Source organism: Oculina patagonica, chromosome 10 (assembly GCF_052425735.1).
Source record: "Oculina patagonica isolate OP01 chromosome 10, crgOcupat, whole genome shotgun sequence".
Lineage (NCBI taxonomy): Eukaryota > Metazoa > Cnidaria > Anthozoa > Scleractinia > Oculinidae > Oculina > Oculina patagonica.
The window spans coordinates 18,976,672-18,987,200 of NC_135767.1; the positions used below are offsets into that span (position 1 = coordinate 18,976,672).

At 36.7% G+C, this 10,529-nt stretch overlaps 1 protein-coding gene across 1 annotated transcript in view; it reads left to right on the forward strand.

Annotated features, from left to right (window-relative positions):
• Nucleotides 1–3: 3 nt before the first annotated feature.
• LOC144629021 (dnaJ homolog subfamily C member 2-like) overlaps nucleotides 4–10,529 on the forward strand; it is a 15,534-nt gene continuing 5,008 nt past the window's right edge. The window contains exons 1-13 of the mRNA XM_078487173.1: nucleotides 4–145; nucleotides 1,194–1,381; nucleotides 2,135–2,210; nucleotides 2,828–3,077; nucleotides 3,707–3,787; nucleotides 4,176–4,241; nucleotides 6,023–6,114; nucleotides 6,209–6,330; nucleotides 6,948–7,016; nucleotides 7,281–7,361; nucleotides 8,198–8,286; nucleotides 8,402–8,474; nucleotides 9,599–9,762. Coding sequence (XP_078343299.1) covers nucleotides 88–145; nucleotides 1,194–1,381; nucleotides 2,135–2,210; nucleotides 2,828–3,077; nucleotides 3,707–3,787; nucleotides 4,176–4,241; nucleotides 6,023–6,114; nucleotides 6,209–6,330; nucleotides 6,948–7,016; nucleotides 7,281–7,361; nucleotides 8,198–8,286; nucleotides 8,402–8,474; nucleotides 9,599–9,762 — 1,409 coding nt within the window. The 5' untranslated portion in view covers nucleotides 4–87. The remainder of the gene's footprint in view (nucleotides 146–1,193; nucleotides 1,382–2,134; nucleotides 2,211–2,827; nucleotides 3,078–3,706; nucleotides 3,788–4,175; nucleotides 4,242–6,022; nucleotides 6,115–6,208; nucleotides 6,331–6,947; nucleotides 7,017–7,280; nucleotides 7,362–8,197; nucleotides 8,287–8,401; nucleotides 8,475–9,598; nucleotides 9,763–10,529) is intronic.

Genomic DNA, 10,529 nt, shown 5'->3' on the forward strand with positions numbered 1-10,529 from the left:
TATTGCGAACCGCTGATATCGCGTGCTCGTGCAAGGCCAAAATGGCGGATTGATCGGCGCGATTTTGGTGAAGTTTAATCGTTGAAAATGGCCCTTCCTCCTGCAAAGGACGGTGAAAAGACGTTGGCACTTTGTCGTTTATCAAGTAAGCACCTTAACAGAAATTTTTAAATGTACACATCGTTCGCGTGATCAGAGGGTTGCAGTAGATTCTGAAATTGATCAGTAGCCAAACTTGTGCATGCTGTAGCCTGCAACTTCAATTTCCGTTTTCAATGAACAAGATATTCGTTCTGAAACTGCACAAGAGACATAGTCCGTAGAAAATTGGTAAAAAGATTTCAAAACTAATCATACGGAATCTGGACAGTACGACAACAGTCAATGTAGAACTAGTGTCCCTTCAGAAAGTTATGAAAATTGACGAGCATAATTTTTTTCAGGAAACCGCGGTAGCATGCGGTGATGGCATGCACAAACGAAATTGTCTGCATGCTTCTGTAGTTGTTATGTGACTACTTAGCTTAGGAATCATTTTTAAATACAGTATTAATATAATTGCTTATAAATACTAATTGTAATAGTGGAACTTCCTATGTTACTTCTTGTGTAAGAAGTCTTCTCATGGGCTCCTGGTCTCCTAGTAGTACCAAGCTACTGAGTTGTAAGCCACACTTTTAGAGCAGTAGTATTCATGTAAAGCAAAGTCTGCAGTGAGTGCAAAATTTTTTTGTGCTGTTGAAGTTTATATCCTGGTTTCAATCCTGGTTTCCAGAGCATCTAGAAGTACAATGTAGTCCGCTCAGTACTTTTTCCAAATCACGTTGCCATTATGGTAATAGTTTGCTGGCACCTACAGTGTACAGTTGAAGCTCTTTTAAATAACAAGCTTGAGAATTGTTGTACAAAAATAATCTTCTGTAAGTGACCACACGCTAAGACAGTATAAGCTGGCTAGCTTTTTGCATAAAGCTTTCTATATATCATCTTGAATATTTAATTTGAGATCTTTATTTTAATAAATGTGATCAGTACTGTATACTTTATTTCACTGTTGACTGACACAATTCAGAATTTTTGAATCGTCACTAACAAGAGCACGAAAACAAAGGAAAAGACCAGTTGGTAATTCCCAAATATGTTTTTTTTATTTGCTTATTTTTTTATTTATTATTATCTTTTTGCTGCCATAGCACCATCTTCTCTTCGATTTGAGCCAGTTGGTCGATGGTATGAAGCAAACATTCGCCGACGTCAGCATGGCTTCTCCTCTCATCACTCCAGCTCTAGTGCTAGTTCCAGTGCTAGCTCAGAAGGAGGTTATTCATCAGATGAAGAAGATCACAGATTTCTTCTGACTCTGGATCCTACTGATTGGAAGGTAACCATTTACAAGTAATGTCTCAGATTTACTATTACTAGTAATGATCACTGCTTGGTTACAGTCACGGTAAGAAAATATTCCTTATTCCATACCCATGTCACAAAAGGTTATTGAAATTCCACTGGGGAGGGGAGGGATCTCAAAGGCGAAAACTCTTATAAAAGAAAAGTATGAAATTAACAAATTAACTTGCTTCCAAATCAGTCACGTTACATGTAATTGTACGTAAAGTGAAGTCTACAGTGTAGGTTCGAGCCTAGTGGACCTCAGTGGACATCAGACCAGCACTCATTTCCAGTTACACAACACAACACAACACAACACAACACAACACAACACAACACAACACAACACAACACAATACAATACAATAGAATCTTTATTTAACATGGTCTGCACACTTAGCTAAAAAGCTAGTTTTCAGATGTGCCACGAAATAAAATAATGAGTGATATTTCTACTCCTTCCCTTACCTGGATGTGATGTTACCTGTAGTCCATTGCAGGGTTACTCTCTAGATACAATCTAATTTGTGGTACACATTTAATACACTCTTGCCTTGGGTAAAAGAGATGTCCATAGTGAGAGTGAAGTGTCTTGTCCAAAACACAACACAATGACCCCAGCCAGGGCTCAAACCTAGACTGCTCAAACTGAAATCCAGCTCACCAACCTTACTGTTAGATCACCATTGATAATCCCTCCAACCATAAAATAAAAAAAAATTACTATTTCGTTAATATTTTGTAGCAACAAGATCATTACAAGGTTCTTGGACTTGGAAAACTTAGACACAAGGCCACCGCAGGGGACATCAAGAAAGCATGTAAGTTCTATGACTGAAAAATTCATACACTGCATTCTTCTCAACCCTTAACTGGTGATTCAGAAGCCTTTCTTTGATTGAGCACTCAATCTGGAATCAAATGCACTTACTATTCATGCCTCGCTCTCTTGGCTTTTAAATTGCTCTCCAAATTTTGTGATAATAAATGTCCTCAAAACTTTGTTGCTTGGACATATAAAATATTATTAATTTTTCAGCCATGGGTTTTTAGCTACTGTACCTGTAATCAGCCTTGCAGGGCTAAAAAAAATTGAATTCTAGCCTGCCTTTCAGACAAGCAGCTCCAAATCTTTCATTTTTATTTCGTCAAGCAGATGACTTGTCTGGTCTCTTACCCCTCAGCCAAGTAATCTTAATAAGTTACTTGCCCGACAAGAAAATCTTCTTATTTTGGAAGAGTCCAGACAGGATTTTTTTGGCACTCTGAAGCCTTCATTTCTGATGGAATTTAAATTTATCATTAAGAGAAATGCCACTACCACTGATAGAAATCTTATTAAATGAATTTATGTCCTGAAAACTACTTTTTTGACTTGAAATTATTTTCTTACAAAATATTTGTCTTTTAATTAACTTTGTTCAATTCTGTTTTTCAGTTAGAAAGAAAGTGCTCAGACATCATCCAGACAAGAAGAAATCAAAAGCAGAATCTTCAGATAAAAAACTCAAAGATGAGGATCTTTTTGCATGCATCACTATAGCCAATGACATATTAAGCAACAAAGAGAAGCGACAAGCTTATGATAGTATAGATCCACTGTTTGATGACTTCATTCCATCTGTGAATGCCAACTCAAAAAGTAATTTTATTGAAGTATTTGGCCCAGTGTTTGAAAGAAATGCAAGGTGAGTTGTTGTTGTTGTTGTTTTCATGTCATTGTAGTTTACAATAACATGTATAACAATTTTATTTATTATGACTTAAGAGCTGAAAAATGTTTTTTTTTTTTTAATTTTGTTTTAAAATGACTTTGTATAATTATGTTTTTTGTTTCCTGCATTTGTAAAAACTAAAAAACTAAACAGATGCAGGAAAATATATTTTTTTTCATGGCAGTTGATATTTGGAAAGACTTCCCATCCTTTTTAAAAGGTGCATTTACATTCCCAAGCAAATGGGGGATTGATTGAAATGTCCGCCAGAACAAATGCTGACAAATTAATTAATTTCCCATTAATCTAAGATTGTAAATTAGTTTTTTCCTCATTGTTGTCTTTTCTATATTTTTTAATATTCACCTGCTAGCTAATATATACAAGGCTGTGCTCTAAGAAAAATTACAAGGAGCCCAAAGGTTCCAAACTATGAGATCCTGGGTGCCCAGCATAAAGCTTATATGAAAGAAATGAGATTAATATCTGGTCGCCCAAAGACAAAAGTTAGTCGCCTGAGGCACCCGGGCACCCTTAGAGCACATCTCTGTAATAAATAAATAATTCTTACTATTCTATTCTGTTTTCCTTTTGTTTCGCAGATGGTCCAAAGTTAAACCAGTCCCACCTTTAGGAAATGATAACTCTACATTTGAAGAAGTTGATAATTTTTATAGTTTTTGGTAAGCTTGCTGTCAATCCCTATCATATTTAGCATTTTTTGTGGCTGTTAAACTTAAAGTTCTTCAGTTTTACAGCATGCAAATAAAGACCTGTCTGATAGCCCAGGGCTAGTGGATTTTTATCCATCACTTGCCCCCTGGAATGGGCAAATAACATTTGTAGACTTTTCAGTTGGCAGATAAAAATAAAGGACACTGTCAGTGATTCTTTCAGCCAACCTGCCCAAAGGGCAAGCTGGAAAATCATTTTTCTTTGCAACCTGTTTAATGAACGGTGGGAGTAAATTGGACCTAAATGATACACAAAATCTAATCTTTGTGGTAATTTTATAATTACATTCAATTGCCTCTCCTTTGTTTTCTTACTTTACTTCCCTTGTGTATGTAGGTATAATTTTGATTCATGGAGAGAATATTCCTATCTTGACGAAGAGGAAAAGGAGAAAGGGGAGAAGTGAGTACTTTATTAATTTAGTCCCAAAATAAAGATACTAATTTTCACAACTTATTTTCTTTCATTCCTCTAATGTTTGTGAAACAATTGCTTCTTTTCAATAGTTACATAGGATTATATAAATCTCTCTGCATGCACTGCACCACTAGGGTATCTAACCCTCCAAGTTTACTTTTTTCCTAAGTGGCCATTTGGCCACCAACTACTCAAGTTTTGGTCGCCAGTAAAAAGTTTTAGTCACCAAATTAAGCTGATGCTTTCAATCATTCTTCCAATTTTAGTCGCCAGGCTGGCGACCTTGGTTCAAGTTTAGTCGCCAGCTCCAAAATTTTAGTCGCCATGGCGACTACAGATGGTCTTAACTTGGAGGGTTGGTATCTATCTCTTTTCACGCATTGTGGACCAATGATGCTAGATAATTATCTAACTTTCTGCACACATTGCAGAGCTATAATAAGTCAATCTCATAGCACATATTGCAGAACTACAGGTATGAAGCTCTCTGCACCTAGTACCAGAGCTTTCAATAAAAGTTGCAGTACTAGGTGACTGCCCTTCTGCCACAACCATCTCTCTCCTCTGCAGAGGCTCCTTCAGTGGAAGGGGAAAGGCAAAATATACACGAAAATACCCCCCACACAATTTCATTCATGATTGCTACTCTCCCCAGACTTTACACAATTACTTTTCACCTCTCCCCATTTTCCAACCCGTACGGAAAAAGAGAGACCTCTGTGGAGGAGAGAGCAGCGACCATGACAGAACAATATAAGAAGCTGAAAATATAATCTTATCGTAATGTGAAGCTGCATAAATGTTGGCCTAAGATTTACAACAGAATACCAGCTGGGGTTCTGGCAGGTGCCATGTCTTATTTAAAGGCCTGAGTGTAAACCTATGCTGCTAGAAAATCACATCTCTGCACACATTGCGGGTGCATGGTACTAAATAATCAAAAGTGGTCACTGATAACCATTAATGATGACTTAATGATTTCCCTGTCCAGGCGCTAGTTAATGATGTAATAAATCAAACATGAGAGGGAGAGAGTTTCATCACATTTTCAAACACTGGGAAAAGAGTTGAAAATGTGATAGGCAGCAGAGTATTTTTGATGAACTTTGAGGTGTTTGAAAATGTGATGAATTACTCCGTCGAGTGTTTGATAATTATCTTCTCAATCGAAACTAAAACTACAAATAAAGTAGAGGAATAAAATCGAAATAATCTACATGTATGCTACACAATGTAGTTACAGTAAGTTCACATATTCAAACCACCATCATGGTTCTGATTTCCTTTGTGTTAACTTGATGTATTAGTAATGAGTTTCAGAAATTGTAATGCACAATGTCTTCATCGTGTTAGGTCAGCAAGACAGGGTGGTTTATTCTTCTGCAATGATTTGGCTCATTGTGGAGACCTGTCTGTTTGAATTTGTCTTAAAAAACTCATTAATAATTCATAAAGAAAATACAAAAGAAATTAATGTTTAATGAGTGCCTTTATATCTGATAAAGTCACGGCTAAACTTTACGTCCAATTTTCTAGGCCAAAATAACCGCAAATCTAAATATTAGTGCAAGAATGAGTTGATCTACATCAGAAGATTATTAAGCCGTTCAATGAATTCGCAGTTCGTGTTTTATCAAGTCTAAAACACTCGGCTGCGCCTCTTGTTTTTAACTTGATAAAACACTGCTGCTCATTTATTAAACATTACATAAACATGTTTGCTGCTTAATAACATATATTCTGTAATAAACCATGTTTATTCGCAGCCGTGATGAGAGAAGATGGATTGAAAAACAAAACAAAGTTATGCGACAAAAAAGGAAAAAGGAAGAAGTCGCTCGTATAAGGAATTTAGTTGGTATGTACCCATTTCTTCAGATCAGTGCATAACTATAAAATTATAGTATACTGAAGCTTTCACTAACATAATTATTGTGTTTCCTTTGCTGTAGATAACGCTTATGCATGCGATCCTAGAATAAAGAAATTTAAAGATGAAGAAAAAGAGAAGAAACTTGCAGAAAAGAGAGCGAAAGAAGAAGCTGCCCGGGCGGTGGCTGAAGAAAAAGAACGGGTTAGTTAACTGGACAAAGACAACCTCTTGCTTTGAAAAATGTTTACTTTGTTCTTTGTTTGTTTTTTTAGATCAAGACACAGTGAAAAGAGGACGGCAAAGGGCGGGAATACACCGAAATTACGTCTCACGAAAACTCTCATTTCACGTTTCACTCAAAATAAAATACGTGACCTGAGGCCTAGAATGACGATCAGTCACGATCGTGCACTGGTCATGCAATTTACCACACGTAGTCTTGTTTTCAAACGTTTACTGGATAATTTTTTAGAAGGAAGAAAGAATCATCATCACAGTCACATTTCACGAAAAAAAAAAAAAAAAAAAAAAAAACAGTCGCCTCGTTATTTAACATAAAAAAATCGATTCAGGGTTCACCGCTATGTAACCAAATCACGTTTCATGAGAAAAAAAATGCCATTTCACAAACCACAAAAAAACCTCAAACCACCCCCTGCAAAATCTCTAGAGCTGATTCATTACAAATATTCTTTTAAAAGCATTTACGTTTTCAGACGTGAGCGTTGCGAGTCAGTGAATGAAGAGTATATATAAGTGGCTTAAACGTTGTCAACATGTAAATTGTAATTGCTGTTAAATTATAATTTTGATTATAGCAAAGACTTGAAGTTCTAGAAAATGAAAGAAAACAGAAGGAAAAGGAGGAACAAGAAGCAAAGGAAAAGGTAAGAGTTATTATCAATAATATCATAACGTAACTTTTCAGTTAGTACTTGTATTGAATCAGTCCTTTTCATAAGTAAGGCTGTTTGTATTATCTTTCTTCTTTTCATTGTGGCGAGTGTCGAGCGCAGAGTAAGGCATGGGGCGAGAGATGGTTTGTGCCCAGTCCCTTCTCAATGGCTTCAATAGTCAAACTGTTTACCTGTTTATTTATTTACTTAATAAATATTATTTTTTTGTTTGTTAATTTTCAATTGTCTTTTCAGGCGCAGGCAGCCAAAGTAGAGAAAACCAAGATAAAAAATATAATGAAGAAAGAAAGAAAAACTATAAGAACTATTATAAAGGTATAAAATCCTTCTGAGGTTTTCAAAGGTGTTACGGTGTTAAAGTATTATTCTCTGTTATGTATCAGTCAATTCCAAGTGACATCATGACCCCCAGGCAAACACCCGGGTATTTGACTTTTTTTCAAAATGTCTCATCAAATTCCCCACTATGTGGGCCAGTTGCACTGTCAAATGCCCCACCGGTCGGGGCTGAAATTTCATTGTGAGTTGGGTTTTTTCGTTAACACTTGGTCTTAACGGACACTCATGCCCTATTATCAGCCAATTTTAATAGGAAAAGATACATTGAAACTACTTTACATTAACGTAACCAATTACTAACTTCACGCACTTGAGCTCTCTAGCATTATATAGTACATGACACGTTTTGTCGACGGTCAAATGCCCGACTATCCGGGCTTCTATTTGATCAAATTCCCCACTATCTGGGCCTCACATAGTTAATAGAGGGAAATGGTTAGGAAACCCGGCGCGGCAAACATCAAAGAAGCAAACAAAGAGGCCAAGATTTATGTTGAAAGGTCCACGACCCTGCACATCTTTTGTTTTGCGCTTATACACTATGCAGGAATTACGTACTCGCAATGTTTCCATTGGTTAGTTGCATGAACACACGTAACCACCTATTGTATTTTGTCAGGTTTTGTGCAGGGTCAACCCCCAAAATAGCGAACAAAAACATACAACAAAGAACTTTGCCGGGTTTCCTAACCATTTCCCTCTATTAACTATGGGCCTCAGTAGTGGACAAATGCCCGGGCCCGGGGAGGAGGGATGATCTCGCTTGGAATTGACTGACTGTCAATGACAATACTGTGTACTTTTATTGCCAGAATTATGAGTACTTTGTCGAGGATGAGGAGTCAAGAATACGTGAAATGGAAGTGATGGATCGACTGCTTGAAGTTATTTCACTTGAAAGGTAATTAATGCTAAAAAAAGACGCGATCTGTCCAATGTTTTTTCACATCAGCTCGTTTCAACTCTCGTCGACGGTTCTGATTCGTGATGTTTTATCTAATGATTTATTTTTTTAGTATACAGTCTTTCCGAGGAAGTCTCGAGAAAGCCGATTCAAAGGATGAAGTTAAAGTAATTTATGAAAAGGAGGTAAGTAAACTTTACTACTAACCATTTCTTGCACGGCGAGCAAACATTGTATAATATTAGGTAGTTAAGGGAAAAGTAAACAAAAGATTTAATGGATTTAATGAACAGTAAACTGACTTTGTATGTGCGTTATTGATATAGCACATTTTAAGAGTTTTGAACAGCCAAACTTATATTTGTATCGAAGGAAACCTAAAAAAGTTGTCCATTTTTATTAACAATATTGCTATTTTAAAGCACTGGAACTGTTAACAAGCGTTTTTGGCTGCGGATGGCTCGGATGACAATGCATTTCAACTTGAAAAATTGAAAGTGATAAATGATCATCGCAGTGAATTTCCAATTTATCATCACTTTCATATACATCCGCATTTCATATATGAATCATTTCATATACATTACATCTTGAAAAATTGAGGCTTAACTTTTTAATTTGTTTCCGCGCGTCTTAAAAAAACTGATATTTATAGCCGAAGTCTACCCACAAATTAAGGTTATGTCTTCCTTAAGATATTCAAAGATAATGTTTTTCATCGGTTGAGTTGCCTATGTACCACTAATTTAAGAACAGTTTAGACCAAAAATCTGCGAAATTCCTGTGATGTAGCTCCTTAAAGTTACCTTTTCCTTTCCAAAAGAATAAAGTTCTGAGTTTGTTTAAAGATGAATTCCAGTCCGTACTGCGCAATCTCGGCTGCAATGTTTATTTGAGCCTCACACGAAGTAATGTTTACAAGCAAAACTAAAAATTCCGTGACAAACTTACCTTTTTCTTCATTATTAACGCCAGATATCCTTGCAGAGCAAATAATAACGAGTAGAAGAACCTTGACGCTATTTCAAACCGACGTTTCAGCTCATCGGGAATTCTTGAACGAAAAGAACCGTAATGGCGGACTAAAAAACTTTATGTATGCTGTCACCGAAGTGTAACGTTTCAACGAATTCAAAACAAAAACGAAAACAAACCCCGAGTCTGCGCAGTACGGACTGGAAATCAGCTTTAATAATAATATAACAGAACGAGAACGCATTTGAGTCATCAAACTGTTATAAAATTTTATTATATCGTGGTAACTTAACTGAACCAGGCTATAATAATTCTTATTTTACCTTTCTTGCAGATGGAACAAATGAGAGAGAAAATGAGACAAGAAGCAATAGCAGAAACTAAACAGGCTGCGAAAAACAAAGGAGATGGTGAAGTAGCAAGTGATGACTGGACGGAAGATCAAACTCAGCTTCTTATTAAAGCTGTCAATCTGTACCCGGCTGGGACTGCTTCAAGGTACAACAAGTTTAAAAATGCTGCTTTGCATTGGGCATAAGCGCAAGCACAAACACGAGAACGAACACGAACATGGACATAAACACGAACATGAGCACGAACATAAACACGAACACGAACATAAACACGAACATGAGCACGAACATAAACACGAACACGAACATAAACACGAACATGAGCACGAAGACAAACATAAACACGAAAATGAGCACGAACATGAGCACAAACACGAACATGAACACGAACACGAACACGAACACGAACATAAACACGAACATGAGCACGAAGACAAACATAAACACGAACATGAGCACAAACACGAACATGAACACGAACATGAGCACGAACACGAGTATGAGCACGAACACAAGCACAAACACGAGCACGAACACAAGCACGAACACGAACACAAGCACGAGCAAAGCCGTCAATCTGTATGCGGCTGGGACTGCTTTAAGGTACACTTTTACTTACTGCCCATCATGCCTGTGTGGCACATAGGGCAGCGCTTTAAGGTACAACAAGTTTAAAAATTCTGCTTTGCATTAGGCATAAGCATGATCATGAAACTGAGCACGAACACGAACACAAAAACTCAGTCAAACACCTTCATACATATTTTGATAATTTCTCGAATAATTGCAGGGCTTTAGACTAACTTTTTAACTCATTGGTTTACTGGCTAGTGACATGTCAGATTTTACTAGCCAAAAGTAATTTTTCACTAGTCGGGTATAATGATTTCTATCAAGAACAGTTGACTTTTC